We start from the raw sequence: 22,613 nt of genomic DNA, 5'->3' as shown, positions 1-22,613 counted from the left end.
GCCGGCTGCCGTCTGCACGTGGCGCCACCTAGTAAGGAGGGCGAGCGGTGTGTGCACACGCGGAAGAATATAGAGCATAATGTTTTCTGAAAAAGTAGCAAAAACTGCATGACATATGCAACAAGGTGCCTGTGGAATTTCGATAATGTCTTTTCATGGCAAATTGTAGCTGTCATAATCGAATGATCATCAGTGTTTAATGACCTTGGCACGCGCACGAACTTGTACTGGCCGCGAGGTGCAGCTGTTTCCCGCCAAGGCCCGCCCGCCATTAGGTGTTCGTTGTGGCTTGGGGTTGGGCGCGCGCAGTGATTTGAATTTGAAAATTGTGGTATTTTGCCAGTGGTGGATTAAGTGGGTCATGTTAAAGTGCACATCGAGAGTGTAAACACGCGTGGATATGCGCCCCACCTCAGGGGGGGAGCGCACTGTTGGCGAAATACCTGATAGCCGAGACGAGGAGGTTGCCGGTATCTTGGGCAGGTGAGTTGCGTGAATATCGGTGTTTTGTTCTGCTGTGTCTCGTCGTCATGCGATTTGTAACGTGCACCCTTGTTTGTGTACCTCCCGAGCCCTGATTTTCACGGGTATTCGGCTGTTTTAGGGCGCTTGTTTCAGATTTTTCTCGCACTTGCGGCTGGTTGATGTGATATTCCTTTACAGCAACGACAACCGTACCGCTTGTAATTGTACCGCCCTGAACACAAGTATGGCGTGGGCCGTCTCTCACAGGACCCGGCGCCCCCCCCCCCCCCCCCGTGGCTGAGGCAGCGCAAGGTGTCACTGGAGCGAGAACAGGCCGTGCCTGGCCCGCCGCGGCGAGAGGGGGGGGGGGGGGGGGGGGGTTATCACCCTGATGCTCAGTTGAACGCGGCCATGCGTGTTAACATCAACTTGGAGCCTGATAAAACATCAGCGCTGATATAGTCCTAAATAGATGCATCATTACACGCCCGCAATTCAATAAATGGATGCGCGGCCTGCGTCATCGCGTACCTTTATATGGAACGCCAACAACTGCAATGGACAGAACTCGCGGGGGGCGGGAGGGGGCGTTGCGCAACTGGGGTTCGAACGCGCGCAACTCATTTTGCAAAATACACCCCTGCGTTCAGGCAGCTCGAGCAGTGAGGCGCTGACTAGGAAGGTGACTACACATGCGCCGTCACGCACCACGTATTACCGGCTCATTGTATGCGGCACATGGTTCAGTTGAAGCGTAACCTGCCAGTCCATGTTTGCTTGCGCTGCATGGACGCACGGGTAAAATAAGGTGCAACTGTAAAATAGATGACGCATGAGTGGGCGGAAAATGGTCAAACCTACCCTATATTATATAAGGAGGTTTCCCTGGAGTTGACCCACTTTCTTCTCGAAGTTGGTGGATGGAGCCTTCCCTTACTGAATAGGAGAGTACACTCCTGCCCGGACTTCTTCCACGAGTCATCCACGATTTGGCTATCCACGTTTTCCCCGAGACGCTCAAACGTCCTCTCGGGAGGGGGAATATGCCTGGTTGGGAGTGCGAAGGTCTGAAACTCTCATTCCCATCCAACAAGAGGCAAAGCAAAATTTCAAATGTTATCGGTGGCTTGGAGAACTCTTACGATTAGCGCGCAACCTGGCCACGTCTTAGCTCGTAAAGTACGACCGTTAAAGGTTTGCTTAAGTCATGTCGGTCTGCGTTACGTGGTCATTCAGGCAGTAAAAATATACTTTTGGGTCGATGCTGTAGTGCAATTGTGACACACAAGGGCATTGTTCCTGAATAATTTCCTCTTTAAGGGAATGTTCCACATTTGTATGGGGTTTTTGGCCAAAATTGCCATCTTGAAGATCATTCGGTGCAGTTCACGGCCCTGCTATTTTAAAGACCTAAACTCTTTGTTTACTATTTCTAAGCTCCTTCTAAACTCTTCAGTTTCCGAGCTAAGCGCCCGCAAAGATGAACCGACCATTTCGTGCAGACTATTTTAGGGTCACCCAGGTGTTCAGGATGCTATATGACGCTTTGTTGAGCGCCAACCATTGTGCTATTATCCCTCAAAGATAACCTGAATAAAGCTGTAATGACCTACAGCACTTGGATAATTTTATACTCCACTAAAGAAAATGTGTACTCCGCTACTATATTTTTTTTCTTCGAATTTTCAACTGCATAATAACGTCATTCAAATACTACCGTTCCGTTGGCTATGCGGCGATCAGAGTTAAGGAAAAACCCATTGTCGAGTTGTTCACATCTAGCGTTCGTGAGCACGGTTTCCAGATGTGCCGGTATCAGTTGGCTCTCAGTCATTTTGCAAATGACGGACGCAATCAAACAATGACATATTGAGGATTATTTCTACTTAATAGAGAAATTAGGTTGTCCGAGCAGTCTTTTCCAGTTATGACTACCACATTGGTGAGTTGACGTTATCGTATTTGATGCTTGCTTCAATGTGTGGAGATGTGGAGCGTTCCCTTTGGATACAAGGTGAAGTGTGTGCAAGTGCCTAGGCACTTCGGCGTCACAGGTTTATCTTTGCCACAGGAGGTAAATCTATCGACCCAGACTACCTAGAAGTTGTGGAATTTTTGACATCTGTATTTTTCTGCAGAGCCATGGCCCTGGCCCTGTTCCATCCGCTCCCCTTCACGCTTGTCGGTATTTACTCTACCGGTGCCTTCTACGGGTCGTGCGGTGACCTCGTGTGAGGTTGCCAGCTGGACGTCTGCGGTTGTGACGCCTGTGCATGACCGTGACCTTGACCGTGACCGTGACGGCGACGCTGGTGGTTGCTGTTGCAGCCTGCAGGAGGCCGGCGCGCAGGCCGTGTCGCCCAGGTCGGCGATGGAGCAGGAGAAGCGGTTCCGGCGCGAGATCGCCAACAGCAATGAGCGCCGCCGCATGGAGAGCATCAACTCGGGCTTCCAGACGCTGCGGGCGCTGCTGCCCCAGCGCGAGGGCGAGAAACTGAGCAAGGTGAGTGCCACGCCCGACGGCCCGCACGGCCGCGCAGCCGACGCTGAACGCAGACACGATCAGCTGGCGGGCGGGCTGGGGGCACGGCGGCCGGGGTCTGGCCGGGGGCGATGGTGGTCAGTCGCGCACGTAGTGAGAGCTGCGTGACTTGCTCTGGTGTCTGGTCAGGTATCAGGGTTATGGCGATGTTATCAGGACGGTCGCTGGCCCCGGGCTGGCTCGCCGCCGGCCGGCCGGTCGGCACGTGGCGGACTGACCGCCTGCTAGACCGTGCGCAACGGCCTTGCGTGCGCAGACTGGCGCGCGCCGTCTGATGACGCTGCCGCATCGTGCGTGGCCGGGCGCCAGGTCGGCCGCGCCCGGCTGGCGGGTTTGGCACCGCGAGGCGTTTGGGGGTGGGGGTAGGAAGGGGAGGGAGCATTGACCGTGGTACGAACTGCCACTGGAGCGATCTGTACGATGAAAAGTGGCGAAGGAAACTATGGGGTTCGCGTAAGTAAATGCTAGGTGTGGTGTTTTTTCCTTGTGCGAATTATGGTTTTGTTTCCAGAAAATAATATACAAGTGCGAGTGTTTTGAAGCCCGACAATGACAAGCGTGTGATGGCGGTAATATGTGCTAATACAGTAACGTACAATAGCTTGCGTTAAGTATGTTTTGCGCTGGCCATCTTATAATGCTGACAAACCGCACGTGCATTTCAGTGTTAATAGCCTGCCTGCCATATGACTACCACGGCGAGGCTTGTGCTCATCTCTAACTGTTGGTCTTTGTGAATTTTATGGGCTGCAAAATTGGGTGGAGCACCAGCGCAGTAAAATCCGCGGGAGACTGGAGTAGTAGCTAAGTCGACTGTCGTGCCCCGAGCCCGGCTGAATCAACTGCGATGACAGTGCGGGTGGTCGACTATTTGAAGTGACTGGGGGCTAACAACTGGTGAAGGTGGGGTGCCCATTGCTGACTATTCAATATCAAAGAACGTTGTGACTGGTGAGGCATGTTTCTGCATTCTAATGGTTGGTGATGAATCGGCGCGGATGCCCAATCATTGGACTTGCCTATACGCTCCCCTGACTCCCGGCGTCGCCTCTGAAGTTCTAAACATGTATTTGGTAGGAGTCGTGGCTCAAGCCATTTATTTTAGACGACTTGAGCGCTCGATTCACTCAACTTTGAAATGAGCCAGAATCAGGGTAGGGATCATCTGCGTACTGTGAGTCATGGCGAGACCTGTGGGTGAGTCAAATGACCTTGACAGGTGTGGCGAGCCACCAGCTCCAATCCTGAAAATTGTCGGAACGTCGCCACGTGCGTCAGACTTGGACCAGGCACTTCCGCGCCTGACTGATGCGGGATCAACGGGTCTGTGTCGGCCGCGGTCGCGCCCGCGCTGTCCTGTCCTGCCGGACTCGGCGGAGGCCTGACGGGCCTTACTCGTCAGGCCCCGTCCCGGCTCCAGCGTCGCCGAGAGCCTGGCTTCCGGTGCGGCCCCCCGCGCAGCCCAATGGTGGGATACGGCACTGCGATACGGTACCGAGCCAGCGCATCAGCTGTTGGCTGTGGAATTCTGCGACAGCCGAGCGAGTGGCCCTGCGGCATCTGTTCATGAACGATTGCAAACATACCATGACTGGACAGTAAAACATGTGCGCAATGAGATACCCCTCAATGAATGCGTAGCGAATTACTGATATGTCTGGCAGGTTCTGGGTTGTTTGTTAACATGCCTGAATGCATTTTAAGACGAATGCGTTTTAGTTGACTACACAGTGCTACCGAGTTGGTGCCATGCCTTGGAGCTTTCGATTCCCTCATCGCCTATCGAAAGCGTTTTGTTTCGTCTCATTTGCTGTTTTCCGCCCTGACGCCCTGGTTTCCTTGGATCCGTTACCGACGTTCCAAGGGTTTGGGTTTGAGTCATGTGACGGATCATGGAGCATAGGCTAACCCGTATTCGGTGGCAGATTCCGGGCGGGGCGCTAGGCGGCAGGCAAGCGCTGCCGCGAGTAGCGTGCAAAGTCAAGGCCAGCTGACGGTGACTCACCGTCAGCTGGCTCTCCAGCTGACGTCCGCCCGCCGCCAGCTGTCCCGGCCCCGGGCGTCGCGGCAGAGGCTATCCGGACATAAACCGCCGGTAGCGCCCGGCGTCTGAGCGCGTAGTAGCCTCTGCTCGGGGTGTGACAATCTTGAAAGTAGTACCGGCGTTCAATGAGACTCGTGGCGTCCGGGCCGGTCGATGCGGAAGCGGGGTCGTTGGGCGGCCGTGCGGGGGGAGGGGTGGGACGTAGTACGTGCCGGTTATCTGAGACGCACTCGTCGTGGTTCAGAATGGATCGCTTGCGGTAGTGTGGTCCCTGGTAAACACCGTACCCGTTGAGGAGACGCGAACGTCGCCGTCGGAGTGGGCTGGAAGTCGCGGCAGCGGGCCGGGGCGTCCGGCGAACGTTGATGTTGACCGGATGCGGGTTTTCGGGAAATCTGCGTGTGTACGCCAAAAACCTTCGATTTTTTGGAAGCCCAATTGCTTGTCAGCGACGTTCACTGGGCGCTACGCTCGACAAGCCGCCGTGAACGGAAATGGTCGGCTGTGGCGGGGCTCGCACGTCCGCGCAGAGGTGCGGCACTCACACCTGTGAGATCCTATAGGTGCAACCACTGTTGCAATGTCCAGTTACATTTAGGCCCGTTGATTTTGCCCTTTTCATCAAAAATGGCATCAGGTCATGTTGTCTCATGATAATTTCAGCTTGTCTCACCCTCAATCTTGATTTATCCCCTCCCCAATTTTAGAGACGCGGTTACGCCCATGTGGGATATCAATTGAGGGTGGCGATGTCGATAGCGTGGATCAAAAGAATTCCGTTTCAGTTGATTCCCCCATTCCGGAGATGCTCATGAAGCAGCCGTGGCGCAAACGTAATGAAAACGCTAGCTGATGAGGTCAGCTGGCATAATTGCCACCATTTCCAATAAAACAAAGAACATATATTCTACATGAATTGGTGTTATATATATATATATATATATATATATATATATATATATATGTGTGTGTGTGTGTGTGTGTGTCTATGTGTGTGTCTGTATGTATAGACATGCATATATAGATAATATTGTAATTGAGTTTTTTCCCAACTTATGCCATTTTTTGTTAGCTATTCTCAAATAGTTATCCGAGAGACATCAGTGGACAGAGGGAAATGTAGACTGGTCAACTGACACAGGTACCATAGTCTCAGTCTATTTCTCATGCAGATCATGCTTTTCGTGTGTCGATAAAACCTAACAATTGGAGCCTTTTCAATCGTCATCTGAAAACTGAAGATCACCGTCATCAAAATCATCATTCTAAAACGCCAGCAGGCCAGCGGCATCGAAATAGTATGCGCTGCAGAAGTGGCCATTTAACCGCAGTCATTTAGCCGGCCAGCCAGCCACATCTGACCCGGCATGAACCCACGGAGTTTTGGCCGTGCTTTGCCCGCACTTGCGGGTTACGAACTTCAACAAGGGAACGAATGTACTGGAAAGGAAAGTTTCCAAAATATTCTGTCTGTGCGTTGTTACTCACACAATACAACGACAAAACAAATTTGTATTTTCCAGCAGGGCCCTAGTGACGTAAAACCCAATGACACGTGATACACGAGTGAAGTAGTCGCATCCGGCATTCCGGCGCTTCGTGTAACCTTTCGTTCTGACCTCAGGCGGCGATCCTGCAGCAGACGTCCGACTTCATCTACAGCCTGGAGCAGGAGAAGGCGCGCCTGCTGACGCAGAACTGCCAGCTGAAGCGGCTGCTGGGTCAGCAGCAGCAGCAGGGCGCCGACTCTGACGCGGCCGCCGACAGTCCGGCCTCGGCGCGCCGCAGTGTCTCGCAGGAGAGCGAGGGCGACGAGCTAGCGAGGCCCAGCTCGACCGGCGCCACTTCGCCGCCGCAGGAGTCGCTGCGCCGCCAGCTGCTTGAGCTGCGTGCCCAGCTGGAACAGGAGCAGCGCCAGCGCGGCGTGCTGGAGGAGCGGCTGCACCTGGCGGAGCAGCAGCAGCAGCAGCGGCCGTCGTCGCCGCCGCCGCTGCCTGCTACGACGCTGGCGCCTGGCTATGCTGACCAACTGTCGCCGCCGCCGCGGCTCCCCCATCAGGTGCACAGGCGCTTCAAGCGGTCACGCCTGGAGGAAGAGGAGGAGGCGGACGAGCTTCCGCGGCAGACGGTGCTGCCGGCGCTCCTGACGCCCGAGCAGAAGCTGGCGCCGCCTCCGCCGCCGCCCGTCGTCACCCACAGGTGCGCCATATCGAGACCGCTGGGGAAGGGCGTCAGCGACAGAACCAGAGCGGTTAGGTCGTGTGGCCGCGGGACGTTTGGGCTCAGCCCCGTGGGGCTGTTGTCTTGTTTGAATTTGGAGGACGGTCTAGCCCCGAAGTCACAGTTTCTCTGCGCATGCACGGTTGCTTTCATGCTCGCCTTTTCGCCGGTTGTGCATTTCCCGAAGGCCGCTCAGCGACAGGTGCGCGGCCGGCGCCCCGGCTGGTGCCGTCCGTGGTGGGTACCGTGTGCAGCGTCCGCTGACGAGACGCGCCTGCCCGCAGGCCGCTGTACGCCGGCTCGACGATGTCCCGTCAGAACCTGGACACGATCGTGGAGGCCATCCGGCACCTGGAGGGCGATCACCTGTTCCGCGACCTTCCCGAGCCGACGCCGCGCCTCGAGCCATGTCTGGAGCAGGAGCCGCAGGAGGCGCCGCTGGAGCTGACGACGCACGCGCGCGCCGCCGTCGCTGCCGCCGACTCGTACCGACCGGGGGTGATTGTGGTGCAGCACCAGCACCAGATGCCGTCGTGAGCCGGCCGCCGGTCGTTGGTGCCCTCAGGGAGAGGCTCACGCTAGCGCTGGTCTTTTCTCGCATTTATCGGTCAGACGAGCTTTTCCGTTTTGGCCACAGCGCGGCACGGCTCGGTTCTGACGTGCTGAGGAGGGGGGCTTGTGTGCTGGGGGAGGGACGGGTGGAATGGGTGGGATGCATCGAATCATGCGCGAGCGTGCGCCTCCACTCTTTTTTAGGCGGTTTTTAATGCCGGTGTTCGCATTGGTTTCCGGTGTTTTGTATGCCATGTTGAAAACAGACATGTATTTTTAACGACTGTTTTCGTTCGTTTGTAGACCGTATACTTTCCGATCGTCAGGTACTGCGTTAGTCATAGCACATCGGCTCTCCTTGCTCTCAAACTGCATTGTTAGTCTTGTTATAATGAGCATTATGTTACGTGGAAAGTGGACATTACATTATTGCGGATTCTGGAAAACACGCATGATTCTTATAATAAAATGTATGTTCCGCTTCGGAGATAGCGAACTTTCTAAGGCGTCGCAGTTTTATTATTGTTATAGTACTCATTTATCTTCCAGAGCGTGAAAAATGGATGAGGTACACGTGTGCATGCCTGTGTAGTTTGCCACAACCAACGTCACCAACGCTGCCACACGGGACTAATCCAACAGTCTCACTAAAAGAAGTTCACCAGATTGACAGTGCGTTTTATCTCAGTGCGTCAGCTCCCGGAAGCCCTGCTTGATGCCTTGGAAATGCGATGTGCGCAACAAATGCCGCAGTGGAGCGCCGGGGCGGCTGCCTGCCTCCCCCCCAGTGTGCGACTTCGCGCGATGACAGTACCCGCGCCGCTGGTGTGTGCAGACTGCACAAGACTACAGATGTCACTCAGGTCAAACACTCGTCAATCGCGATGTACACGCCATCATCCGAGGCGTGCACCGAGCCCGTCACATGGCCGTCGCGAGCGTCCCTTGCGCGGACATGGCGCGCTACGCTGGGGACTGCCACCATCTGCAGCCCGTGCTGCGGAGGCTGGAGCGCGTCACCGCTGCCATCTACCGGCTGAAACCAGAACACCAGGCCGTGCACGGCGCCGTCGGCCGTCACCGGCAGGCTGAACCGGCCGGGCGTGAGGGCGCCGGTCGCCAGGTCGAGGCGGCTGATGCGCGTGACGGCGGTCAGGTCCGAGGTGAGGCCCCTGCAGCCGTACGGAAACTCCTGCAGCTGGCACACCTGGCGGCGCAAGCACTTCCGTAGCGTTACGCTCACCAACCATGTAGCGGCCGGTCAACGGGCGGTACGTCACTGGGCTTTGGGTACGGGGTGATCCTGAGAGGCGTCCAGCTGACGCATGCTTGCGCGATCATGCAGCTGCTCTGTCAACAGCTTGCATGTCATCTCGGCAACAGCACACTGCGACAGCAGGCAGATGGATCGGAAATGGCCCGTGCTTGAAGCGTTGACGGGCATGACGTACTAAACCCGAGGGTTATGTCAGACGTTCCATTTTAACACAGTATGGATGCTTTACGTTTGTCAGCGTTCGGGTGAGACGATTGAAACCACGTCAGCTCTCAAATGAGGATGATTTAGTAGTTTCCACAACGGGACCGTGCTTTACAACATCCTCCCGACATACATCAGACGTCCTCAGGCAGACAGACATCCTCCGACAGGCCCAGACAGCCGCCGCCAGGTATTAAACATCAGACAGTCTGCGCCAGGTATTAGACATCCGACGGCCTGCACTGGACAGATATCAGACAGCCCGCGCCAAGCATCAGACATCAGACGGCCCACGCCAGGCATCAGACACCAGACGTTATCCACCTGACCGACGTCCTCTGGCAGGCGCCGGACATCCTTCCCAGGCCACTCACGCTGAGCGTCAGGCATCCTTACGACACATCACGCCAGGCGCCAGACAATCTCCGCCAAAACACGGACACCACGCGCCGGACACCGACATCCCGCCCGACAGACACCTCCCGCCAGGTTTCTCTCCCTCCCCTCCCCCCTTACACCAGCCAACTGAAGCCCAACGTCAGGACCACCGAGGCTACACGGGGCGGCCGGGCGGGCTGACTCGCCTTGAACGTATTGATGGCGCTGCAGTCGAAGCCGAGCGTGTTCTCCGGGCGGACGGAGGTCATGTCCCGGATCAGCTCGCTGCTGACCGCCACGGCCACCAGGTCCAGGGCGGCCGGCACCAGCAGCCCGCCTTCAGCCAGCGTCACGCTGTGACAGACGGGTCAGAACCAGACGGCGGCCACACAGACCCAGACGGCCGCCACGCAGACCCGGACGGCCGCCACACAGACCCGGACGGCCGCCACACAGACCCGGACGGCCGCCACACAGACCCGGACGGCAGCCACACAGACCCGGACGGCCGCCACACAGACCTGGACGGCCGCCACACAGACCCGGACGGCGGCCACACAGACCCGGACGGCCGCCACACAGACCCGGACGGCCGCCACACAGACCCGGACGGCCGCCGCACAGACCCGGACGGCCGCCACACAGACCTGGACGGCCGCCACACAGACCCGGACGGCAGCCACGCAGACCCGAACGGCCGCCACACAGACCTGGACGGCAGCCACACAGACCCGGACGGCGGCCACACAGACCCGGACGGCCGCCACACAGACCCGGACGGCCGCCACACAGACCCGGACGGCGGCCACACAGACCGGGACGGCCGCCACACAGACCCGGACGGTGGCCACACAGACCCGGACGGCCGCCACACAGGCCCGGACGACGGCAGACACGTGACGCTCGCAGAACAACGCTGAACACACTCAGTTGGGTATCGGAGACGCGGCCCGTCTCCGTTCGATATGTTGGGATCGGCGCCGATAGATCCGAGCCCGAAAACCGTTTCATCCGAAAATCTGGGCCCGAATGCCGTCCTTGAATCTTGCCAAAGGGAAATTCGCTCTCGCTTACGGTGAAACCAACATGTGGAACGTCTGACAGCTGGGTCTGATCAGAGGATATTTCATGTCAGTGAACAGCGCCACCATGTCACACACAACAATCATAGTTGTCACAAACACGCGCGACACGAAACTACGGGACGCGTGCAACAGCACCACCGGTCCGCAACATAGGTGCCGACTCCTCTGGCCGGCAGCGAGGGCAGGGAGGGCCTGGGGCGGTACCTCACCTGCGCAGTGTCCGAATCACGGCCGGGTCGAGGCGGCCGCTCGGCAGCACGGGCGCGCTCAGCACCGCGTCCCACTCGCCGGCAGCCAGCGCCGACCACGACTCGACCGGCTCCAGCAGCGCAGCCCAGCGACTGCCGGGGGGCGCCGCCGCCGCCGCTGGGGGCACCGTCACGTGCCAGTCGGCCGGCACATGCTGGGCGAGCACGGGAACGGGGCACAGGTCCAGAAGGCGGGGGCAGGCGGCCGCGCCAGCGGCGCTCCACCTGCGCACCGTCTCCCGCGCCGCCCCCTCCAGCGCGGCCACCTGGCGAGCGTCGGCGACGAAGGCGAGCTGGTCTGCGGAGGCCGGCGCGGCGTCGGCGTCGGCGGGAGGCGGATCGCCGTCGATCTGTCGGAGCCGGAGCTCCAGGTGGCCGACGCAGGACAGTTCCAGTTCCAGCCGCTCGCCTTCCACTACGCCCCGGTCGGCCGGCACCGGGTACACTGCCTGCTCCCAGCAGGTGGGCAGGCCTGGTGCTGTGCTCAACACAACGCCGCCGCCAAGTTCCAACTGAAACCACGTGACCAGCGCGTCTAGCCGACCGGCGGCTGTGCAGGCGATCACGTGGCGCGACTGTAGGCCGGCAAGGCCGAGCGCTATGTCCGCGGGGTCGTTGAAGTTCACGCGGTACACCGTCACGTCCTCGGACAGGCGCCGGTAGCCGCCCGGCATGTGGTCCAGCCGCTCCGACCAGTACGGCTCCTCCAGCCGTCGCCGCAGCCGCTGACCGCCGCTGACGCCCGTCAGCCGCACGCGCAGGTAATCACTTTCCACGGCGCATGCGCGAACGGTGGCGGCGGCGGGCAGCACGCGGCCGCCGTCGCTGGGCGGCAGCAGCAGGTGTTCCCAGGCGTGCTGCAACGCGGAGAGCACGTGCTCCCCCAGCAGGCCGGCGTCGAACGTCTCGGTGAGCAGCAGCGCCGCCCTGCGGCCCGGCCGAGACAGTCAGCGGCGGCTGCAGCCAGACGTGGGCAGGCTGCGATCGGGCTCGCCGGAGTAAAAGGGACAATCCAGGCAGGCATTCGAAGTCCAGCAGGCACGTCAAGTTCGGTCACTGACCGCACAAAATGTCCTGGGACAAGCAGAGGTCAGTTGCAAGTTTCAACCATTCGCTGCACGCGGCCAGGTGACCGGCGAAGCAAAACAAAACAAACCAAAACGAAAAACACGAATGTTACGGAGCGAGCCACACCAGCCTTACTTTATATCGCGATCTATAAATGATCACCCATCATGGTTAAGTTAACCATCATGGTTGGTTAAGTACAGAGCTGTCTCCTCACTTCTTGGGTAGATCTGCGCCAACTGTCAGCTGGAGCGATGGCTTGGCGATAAGATGAACCTGGTCAGCCATGTTGTTGTCCTTCAGAACGGTGGCACCAACCTGGCTCATCAGCTCCGAGCTCTCGCAAGCGTACACGGAGCTGGCACCTGCCTCTACGGCCATCATACTGGGAGACAGCAGAGGACCATGTTAGACAAAAACTCTAGACTCTCGGAGAACCGCAGGGCTGAGTCCCAGCCTCCGAGCTCGCGCTGGCTGATGGTGTCTGACCGGTGGCTAAGCCGATCAGACGTCATCATAACAGACTGCGCAAACTGGATCACAGCATTTAGCAGGTCAGCTGAGCTCACCCAAGCCGCGGAGCACTATTTCACGGGGACGTGCTTCGCACATGGCAACGGTCTCCACCACACCAGGTGCGGCTCAGTTCTCACCGGAGATCAGCTGGCCTGGCCTGACGGGAGACGGAGCCCGGCGACGCTCACCTGAGCAGGCCCGTGCCGGCGCCGACGTCCAGCACCAGGTCCCCGTCCCGCAGCCGGGACACGGCCGCCCGCACGGCGCGCCGGTACGACGTGTTCCGCACCGAGTCGTTGAGCATGGTGAAATGCCAGCGATCGACGAGCTGGGCGTTGGCGCGGTCCAGGTTGTCACGCGCCACCACCAGCCCCGGCTCGGCCAGCGCGGCGCGCAGGAAGTGGCCGGCCGCCTCCAGCACGTGGCCATGCCTGGAGGAGTCGGCACGGACGCCGGGTCACTAGCGGCTCGACCCAGTCATGTGCTGTCCACTCCGCAGCAGTCGCCGCCCGACCCGCTGCTATTCGAGGCGTGCACCGTGGGTTGTGCCGGGGGAGGGGAGGGACGCCGGCGGCTTCATGGAGGTCACAGCGCCACGTACGGCAACGTCACGTGCTCCACGGCCACGTCGACACCGTCCATCCCGTCAAGCCGCGAGCAGGCGTCCAGCACGTTCTTCAGGAAGCGGTCGATGCGCGATTCCACGGAGGACGGCGAGTGGTCCAGCAGCCGATCATCTCCACCAGCCAGACAGGCGCTGTCCTCCGTTAAAGGCCGCGCGTCCAGCCTGTCTGAGACGCCGTCGCCGCCGTCCACAAACGGGCGCGAGTCCACAGCAACAGCCACGTCACTACGTCCAGGTTTCGCGTTGTTTCGCACCAGTTCTGCTCGAGTTCGCACAGGACACGCGCAGCCCTGCATGGGCCCCTCCGACTGGGGCGGGACGTCGCCAGAGTCGGGAGCGTCACTCGGCTGGCACGCGTGGCCGAGCAGCGCGCGGGGCACGCTGAACGAGAGCAGCGTCAGTGATCCGGCATCACCAGCTGCGGCGACGCTCACGCTGTACACTGCCAGCGGCTCGGCCGAGAGACAGTGCTCGCCGGCGGCCGGGTCCAGCCAGTACACCACTGGGAAGCCGAGCAGCGCGCCGGCCGCCGCCGGCAGGCTCCAGTCGGGCCGCGGCTGGAGGCGCGTCACCGAGTCTGGCGCCGCCGCCGCCGCCGCCACCTGAGCGCACAGTGCGGCCGTCTGGGCGGTGAAAGCACGGCGCACGCGCGCGCCGGCGGGCGCCGGCCGGCCACCAGTCACGTCCAGCAGCAGGGCGACGCCGCTGATGGCGGCCAGGTGCGCCGTCAGCGCCGCCGGCAGGCAGGTGAGCGCGTCGCCGGCCAGCTCCAGCGTGGCCAGCGGCGCGCGTAGCAGGCGCCGGCGCCGGCAGTCGGTCAGCAGCCGGGCGGCCGAGGCTGGCGTTGCCGCGCACCAGTCCCAGAGGCAGGCGGGGCGCCCGCCGCCGGCCACGGCCAGCAGCTGCGCGCGCACCAGGGCGGCGTGGCGGCGCGCCCGCCGGCCCAGCGCGGCCTCCGTCGCTGCCAGCCATGGCTCCATGTCCGCCTCACCTGCAGGGCGCACTGCAGCCGCTGTACGCCCGCTGAGAGTCGCGCTTACAGAGGGGCTCCATGAGGTGGCAGGTAGCAGGCATTGGGGCAGCTAGGAATATGGTTGAACTATGCTAATCTGTTATCAGTGGCATCACAATTACCCTCCACAGACCAGACAATCATGGGTCCTAAAAGGACCAGGTTTGTATGCATTTAGGGGATAGAGTAAGTTAAGCTGGTAAAGGCACATATTATCATATATCAGAATCAAAGTGCTTACTGCACATGTAAGGAGGTCAAACCCACTAAGCTACAAAGTGGTGAATTCACTTGTCCTTCTTGGTTGCAGAGCACCAACCCTTTTGGGTTGAAACATGACATTCTGTTCCATGCACAGTGGGACAATATTGGTTTCCAGTGAAGTTGCCTGCCTTTCTGTCTGGACACAATCTGACCAATGAAATGTTTAGTATTCCTCAGCTGGAGTGGCACATTCAACTAAGATCACAACAAACCTGACTATGCATTACTACCAGGTACCAGGCTGGACAACACATAACAAAACTAGATGGTTAAGGCAGGGCAGAATGATTATAGTTTCCTCTATGCCGGGCCTTAGAGTGGAAAACTGCTTGTTGCCATTTTTGTCTAGAATGGCAGCTTTTATCATCATGTTCAGCAGATCAACATATCCAATAATGATCACAGAGCCTGACTCACCTGAAAAGGTATTCTCCCAGACCATTCAAAGCTTTCCCATTTTCAGGGAATGTTTGGAGGACAGATTCATGTATTCTCAAAACTTCTTGATGTCTCCCTTCCTGCTCCAACCACAAAGTGGCCCTTTCTGCAAATTGAGATTGGGTTGAAAGCAAGCAATTCATCTTCCCAAAATGCATGGAGCTGAGATTGCACACATACAAAATACATTTTCCTCAACAAACAATCCATGGCCCCCATCAAATATATCTTCCTCAAAAAGAACCCCTGGACCCCATCAAGAAACAAGCACATGCATACACATGAGTATGACACACATGCACACATGCACTGACACCCACACACCCTATTGTGTGACCTTGTGTGATCTATTATCTTATTTGCTAATTTGATCTGATCTTACCAGTATCACAAGTATCATAACACCTTATGATGGGCTCCACACTCAAATTTAATAAATTCTGCCTGAAATTCATCCAAAGATGCACCAAACTGAAAGCCATGCCCCAACTCTGCACCCGCAAGATCCTGTCATAGCCTGCAATGGTTTGCAGACTAGGGACTGGGGGCAGCTACCATTCACTATTAGATGAGGTGAGAGGGTGGCTCAAACCATGCCAAATATTGTGAAGCATGTTAAAACTTTACCTTTTCAACCATAATTGTGTTACCAAATGATGGTATCAGGGTATACATAAGCTCCACTTCATGTGAACTCTGGTCCCATAATCCCTGTAACAACAGTACTGGACTAAAGCTATACAAATCTAATGCAAATTTGTTCACTCACCCAAGCATAAATTCACTGGCCCTATGAGCTCAGCTGCTTCATGTGGACAAAGTTTGGCGGTCAGTAGGAAGTTGCCCAACGCCAATCCAAAATGTTGCTGATCGAAACATTTCCAAGCTACCCTGTAGTATTTCCTGGGTTGTCCAGTTGGGAAAGTTAATTCCCTTGCATTTGGATTCATACTCCAACTTAAGAGTAAGCATGTGATGGGTCGCGAAGCGGCAGCACATGCAGCTTGTGCATGATGTGAAAGGAGTGAAACGGAAGATAAATTCAAAGAATTTACGACGGCGTGCGAATATTTCCGGCCTAATGTCAATAACAGTCACTGATGCGGCATGATTGTACCATAATGAGGCTTTAAAATTACAGGGACTGTGCCAGTAAAGGGATTTTGTTAGGCGCTTTCTCATTCGTACTGTTTGCTTATTGTTCAATCAGATTTGTCCGATTTCATCTATAATACTAGCTTCCTCGGGATCCTTCTGAGTACCTCAGAATTTCTATCTGAAGTATCTGCTCCTTCGAGAAAATCTCACTGGCCTCAGCTTATCACTATAAAAGAATACATGTTATTTGGTTTGCTTTTCCCAACGTGTGTTCTGTAATGCTTGCAACATACAAATTTGTCGACATGCTTGTGTAATACATGGTACGAAGTCATGAAAACTTTTTCAGAGTAAAAGATAGGTCAACACACGGCTATTATCTCGTGAATTCAAAGGGCTTCGACTTCTCCCCTTTGCTGTTTACCGCAGAAGTTTTTTTCGAGGCGCACTTTGGTTTTGTACTTGGCTTTGGGAAGCGGAGTACCCATCAGTTTATATCAACACGCTGGTAAACACTTCATCCCATGCGCTTCTTAGTAGCCGTCCGCAGCAGACGGCACAACGGCTGTGCCGATCATAAACGTGCATTTTGACTGATATCATTCATACCAGTAAAGGTACTACTTTTAAGCCCGTGTACCCGCAAAGTGCGGTTTAAAAGAGCTTAAAAGTGGAACCTATAGCCGACAAGATCTGACAACGGCCCTCAGCAGATTCTGCCGTCGTCATGACGACGGCGGCCACAACTGTACAGTTGTTGCGGGGTCTGAAAACAATCTGGGGCTGCCATGAGGGGAAGGATCGGGTGCTGTTGCAAAGCGCCGACGGCGTGATTTTGGCCTCGAAAATTAGGAAAATTAATATCCTTATTTTATCTAAACGGTGCTGCACTTGCACTAAAGGGAGTATTATAAAACGTAAATAGCCTTACGGTTTCACCAGTGTTTTTGAAATATGCACCAATGGTGGGACACTCCCTTTGGCAAAATCTGCCCTACACCTCAGGGCGATATCTACACCAAAAGACGTGTGCAAAGCTACAATATAGAGAAGTTTTTAACCCGCGCTCCCAGAAAAAACTGCTTACACAGAGGACTAATACGCAATATGAATACGAATGTCGAGCACGGAAGTGACAAGGGTTTCACACCTCTGCCGTGCAAAGGTAAAGCTGCGTATGTCATTTTTGGCCAAAAAAGGTTTGCATATCGTTCGATTGCCCAAAACAAGCTGCATCTGATGATTCTCTCACTTGTACTGTTCGACGTTTTGTTGTGAAGTTATTTCAAAAATGATTTTGAGAAAAAACGTATGTTATGCAAATTTGCTAAGATGCAAAGGCAAAAACACGTATGTCCCAACTGGAGTGACAAAAGCGCGGATCTTTGGACATACGTGTTTCTACCTTTGCATGCGGCGCAACAGCGTCGACGTAAGTGCTTTTGACTGGGATCTCCGGAACGCGAGCGCCTCGAGATAGTGCTGCTCAAACTAAATACACGCACGCTTACCACGGTTCTGTAGTAAATCAACGCTTAAATATATTCATAACATTGCCGCCGCGATCGCAGCGGGAGTGAAGTGTCCACAAGATTTAAACCTGTTTTACGATTTGTTGTCTTTCTCTGCAGTCTTTCAACGTAATTAACTTTCAAGAGTAATTAGCGGAAGACTGCATGTACTCGTGCAGTGGGAGGACCAGAGCAAGGGGCATTCTCACTATGTTCCCACTACCGCCTTAAAAGGATGCCACTGTGGTTGGTCAGCCGTCACTATGCTACACCGCAAGAAGCTATGGTGAGGAGGCATAGTTTATAAGCCTCCAAGGAGTGCAGGACTAGTGCAAGGTGAGTTCTTTTCAATTAAAAGTGTTATTAAAGAACGAGGTGTAATGTAACTCACCGAAAGACAAACAAAACTAACAGCGGCATCCGCAAATTTGAGAGTTCGTCCCGCACCAGACAGAACATGCCCTGACGCCATCCTTACACGGTCATGTGTTCGTGAAAAAATCAGTATGATAGGAATATAAGCAGAAACGATTTAAGCCATCCACCAGTCTGCATCGCAGTAATCAGCTTCATATTTGATAAGTCCATCCCAAGTATAATTGACAGGCCGGCCACATTTATGCTCAGCCACCGAGCCTTACGCACTGGCATAGTAGTCACGTAAGGTCACGTCAGGCGCCGGTTTGACACTGAAGGTGATGATAAAACCCTCGCTGCTGGTCTTTGGGACGCAAGGTTTGCATGTTTAATTTGAACCGTACACAGGCTTTGCATTTACGGAGGAAAATACTCCTGTGACAATTCGTGTGAGAATATTTTCGTTGTGCTGAACCTCGGATGCGTCCGCCGAAATATTTAAACAATATTATATGACCGCCACTATATACACGCCACTCCACTACAACGTTTGCTGAGGCAATCTTAATATTATCGTGCGGCAGACAAGCTTAACATGATGAAAAGCTGCAGGCACTACAACGTTAATTAATTCTGCAGATGTCCCCGACCTCACATTGAAGCCAGCTTGAAATATGAAAATTGGTCTCGACTCGGTCGCATCGGAGCAGGCTGAAGCGGCATGTCCAGACCCGGACCCGGTCGTCGTTGCAACACCGGAGCAGCTGACGGCACAAGACACCATCGCGGCACCGCAGGAGTTGGCGGGTTGGAACATCATCGCGGCACCGCAGGAGTTGGCGGGGCCGGACATCATCCTGGCACCGCAGGAGTTGGCGGGTTTGAACATCATCTCAACACCTGAGTATATGACGTATCACAACTTCATCGCAACACCGAAGCAGTTGCCGGGCTTGGAAATCGTCGCGGCAACAGGGCAACTGTCGGATCAGGACATTGGTACGGCACCAGGGCAACTGTCGGATCAGGACATTGGTACGGCACCAGGGCAACTGTCGGATCAGGACATTGCTACGGCACCAGGGCAACTGTCGGATCAGGACATTGCTACAGCACCAGGGGAACTGTCGGATCAGGACATTGCTACGGCACCAGAGCAGCTGTCGGATCAGGTCATTGCTACGGCACCAGGAAAACTGTCGGATCAGGACATTGCTACGGCACCAGGGGAACCGTCGGATCAGGACAATGCTACGGCACCAGGGCAACTGTCGGATCAGGACATTGCTACGGCACCAGGGGAACTGTCGGATCAGGACAATGCTGCGGCACCAGGGGAACCGTCGGATCAGCACAATGCTACGGCACCAGGGGAACTGTCAGATCAGGACATTGCTACGGCACCAGGGCAACTGTCGGACCAGGGCATTGCTACGGCACCAGGGGAACTGTCGGATCAGGACATTGCTACGGCACCAGGGCAACTGTCGGATCAGGACATTGCTACGGCACCAGGGCAGCTGTCGGATCAGGTCATTGCTACGGCACCAGGAAAACTGTCGGATCAGGACATTGCTACGGCACCAGGGGAACCGTCGGATCAGGACAATGCTACGGCACCAGGGCAACTGTCGGATCAGGACATTGGTACGGCACCAGGGGAACTGTCGGATCAGGACAATGCTACGGCACCAGGGGAACCGTCGGATCAGCACAATGCTACGGCACCAGGGGAACTGTCAGATCAGGACATTGCTACGGCACCAGGGCAACTGTCGGACCAGGGCATTGCTACGGCACCAGGGGCAAACTGTCGGACCAGGGCATTGCTACGGCAACCACGGGAACTGTCCGGATCAGGAACAATGCTACGGCAACCAGGGGAACCGTCGGATCAGCACAATGCTACGGCCACCAGGGGAACTGTCAGATCAGGGCATTGGTACGGCACCAGGGGAACTGTCGGATCAGGACATTGCTACGGCACCAGGGCAACTGTCGGATCAGGACATTGCTACGGCACCAGGGCAACTGTCGGACCAGGGCATTGCTACGGCACCAGGGGAACTGTCGGATCAGGACATTGCTACGGCACCAGGGGAACTGTCGGATCCAGACAACGTCCCGGCACCGGAGCGCCTGACGGACCACAGCATCGTTACGACACCCGGGCAGGTGACGGGTCCGGACATCGTCGCAACACCGGTACAGCCGATGACGCTGCCGACTACGTCGGAAGTCACCGTACACTCCAATGAGTGCTCCCTGCTCGACATATCCTCTTCCCTCGATCTGGAAGTGTCCTCCGTACTAGAAATATCTCCTCTACTGGAGGCGCTCAACATGCTGAGCACCCCAGCCGGACACAACACAAATCAGTTGGCTCCTGTTCCATACGATGCTCTTTCTTTTCCGCCTCCTCCCGCCGAAAACGACAAGGACATCACCAAGCAACCACAGGAGGCCCCTACCAAGAATGTACGCGCTCGAACACTGCGCGACAAGATACCTCGTCATGCCGAAAAATATAGGCTCCAGCTGGTGCCAGCAAGATGTCTTGAAGGTTGCAAGAACAGCTGTGCAGCCAAGATCAGACCTGAGTGGCGGGCAGAAATCAACGACGAAGTCTGCGCACTGGAGAGGGAAGCACGGCGGCAGTGGTACCACTCGTACGTCCTGCGAACTCCGTCTCGGTGTCGCAGAAAAAAGAACGGAGAGAACATGGACTTCCAATGGACCCTTCCGTCACCACCGGAGAAGAACGCAGGTGACGCATCCACGAGTGATTACAAGAAACCTGTCAAAGTTTGCAAACCACTCTTCTTGTCCACGCTGGGCTTTCGAGAGAACTCCGACTCGGCCGTGATCACCGCGGTGAAGAGCGGCGCCATCAGTGCATCACCCCGTGATCAAACGAGGCAAAAGCAGGCCAAGTGTAAAAAAGAACGAAGACAAAAGATATCAACATATCATGTCCTTTAATCCAGTGAAACACCACTACCGGTACGAGCATGCTCCTCATCGTTTGTACCTCCTGAACGACGTAACAGTTAAAAAAAATGTACACAGACTATATGGAGGTAGCAAGCCGTGGTGAGGTGGAGGCCTGCTCACGGGAGAGGTACCGGCAGTCCGTGAGACGCCTCAACATCGGCAACACCTAACTATCTGGCGAGGAATGCTCGAAGTGTACCGTGCACATCCAACACGTCGCCGAAGTTCATGGTCGCCTGATCGCGGAACCCGATCACCATGAAGAAAGCCGCTTTCAGTGTTCGGCACACGAAGACCACCTTCATGCTGCTAAGGAGATCCGGGATTTGTACCGGGCCGACGCTGACCGACTGTGGAGGGAGGACGAGGTGATAGTGGCGGCGGATATGATGAAGGTGACCTTGCTGGCCATCATGCCGATAAAAGAGTGTATTTTCACATCCCGTCGGATTGCGTACAACGAAACATTCCCGGTGGTCATGCCGAGCAAGAAGGAGATGAAAATCGCACGGCGTCATCTGCAACGCACCGACAGCGCCTGCGTGGTGTGGCACGAGGCGGCCGCGGGACGGTCGGCGGAGGAGGTGGCGGCCGCCTTCTACCTGTACTTAGACACCAGCTGCCGGAAGAGAAAGGCGGTTACCATCTGGGCAGATAACTGCTCTGGACAAAACAAGAACTGGGCGCTCATCAGTGCCATTCTTCAGCTCATACACTTACCGCAGAACGCCATCGAGACTGTTACCTTCAAGTTCCTTGAGCCAGAGCACACAGCGATGGCAGCTGACGCCATGCACCAGACCATCTCACGGCAGCTAAAAGCAACCGAGAGGGTGGAAGATTTTTCGGACTACGTCACAGCAGTAGAGGCCACTGGTGGGAAGTGCGTGGTGATGTCTCCCAGAAACAGTATGCGCTAAGTTGAGGACGGCATCAGTAGAGCGAAGCTGAAAAAAACTGACTGAAGACAATGAGCGGCCATACTTGACTCAGCTGAAGTCCATCCAGGTCAGACGAGGTTCTGACCTCGTGTCCACAAAGACAAACGTCAAACAAGTGTCGTACAGAGCGTATAACTTAACAATGACGACGTTCGACCCAACGAAGCGACCAGAGCTCATTCCGGCATCGAAAATGACTGATGCGCCTGGGAAGGTGTCCGAAGTGCTGCGCCATATCGTTCCGCATATGCCTGCCCACAAGAAAAGGTTCTGGAAAGACCTGGCAGGTCAGGTCCAAACGAACACCAACGTCTAGCAACCGTAAGCACGCAACCAAATCGCCACAAGGTCGCAAGAAGCGCTCAGTGCAGTGAAAAAAGCGAAGGTAGTTGGCCCTGCGGTGCTCAACTGGCATGTCATGAGGCGGCTCATGTTACGTGCCGTCATGGAGAACCTTTCTTCTCTAACTACCCCCCCCCCCCCCCCCATCCCTACCCCCCCCCCGCCCCCCCACGCCCCCCCGGTGGTCAGGCTTGTTTTCCAGAAAAAGTTCCTGAAGTACGCCCCGAGCTTGACCCCCCCCCCACTTTTTGAAACGTTCATTCGCCTATGTTGATAGGACTGAGAATGGTCTGTTTCCTGGTGATGGTCACAGCACAGGACCGTTCCACGCGCAGTTGAGTTGACCGGTGGCGATGTTGCTACGGTGGGGCGAGCACTGGTAGGCGCCGTCTGCTCAGCCGCGAGTGAGGCGCAATTGCTGACAGCGCCACGA

At 56.1% G+C, this 22,613-nt stretch overlaps 2 protein-coding genes across 2 annotated transcripts; one reads left to right on the top strand and one right to left on the bottom strand.

The window, feature by feature from the left end:
• Positions 1–261: 261 nt before the first annotated feature.
• On the top strand, positions 262–8,310 carry LOC119107654 (transcription factor AP-4). Its single transcript, XM_037231170.1, has 4 exons — positions 262–483; positions 2,794–2,968; positions 6,676–7,250; positions 7,556–8,310. The coding sequence occupies exons 1-4, from the start codon at positions 401–403 to the stop codon at positions 7,806–7,808; spliced, it is 1,086 nt and encodes a 361-aa protein (XP_037087065.1). The 5' UTR covers positions 262–400; the 3' UTR covers positions 7,809–8,310.
• Positions 8,311–8,435: 125 nt separating this feature from the next.
• Positions 8,436–15,979, bottom strand: LOC119107653 (protein arginine N-methyltransferase 9). The gene is made up of 7 exons (XM_037231168.1): positions 15,707–15,979; positions 14,917–15,043; positions 12,787–13,029; positions 12,300–12,467; positions 10,976–11,941; positions 9,888–10,035; positions 8,436–9,030 (listed from the first exon to the last, which is right to left on the bottom strand). The coding sequence occupies exons 1-7, from the start codon at positions 15,885–15,887 to the stop codon at positions 8,683–8,685; spliced, it is 2,181 nt and encodes a 726-aa protein (XP_037087063.1). The 5' UTR covers positions 15,888–15,979; the 3' UTR covers positions 8,436–8,682.
• Between the last annotated feature and the right edge of the window lie 6,634 nt (positions 15,980–22,613).

The sequence above is a fragment of the Pollicipes pollicipes genome, unplaced genomic scaffold (assembly GCF_011947565.3).
Source record: "Pollicipes pollicipes isolate AB1234 unplaced genomic scaffold, Ppol_2.1 Scaffold_6686;HRSCAF=7923_pilon_pilon_pilon, whole genome shotgun sequence".
Lineage (NCBI taxonomy): Eukaryota > Metazoa > Arthropoda > Thecostraca > Pollicipedomorpha > Pollicipedidae > Pollicipes > Pollicipes pollicipes.
The sequence above is the reverse complement of the archived record's forward strand: the minus strand, read 5'-3'. Positions and strand labels throughout refer to the sequence as shown.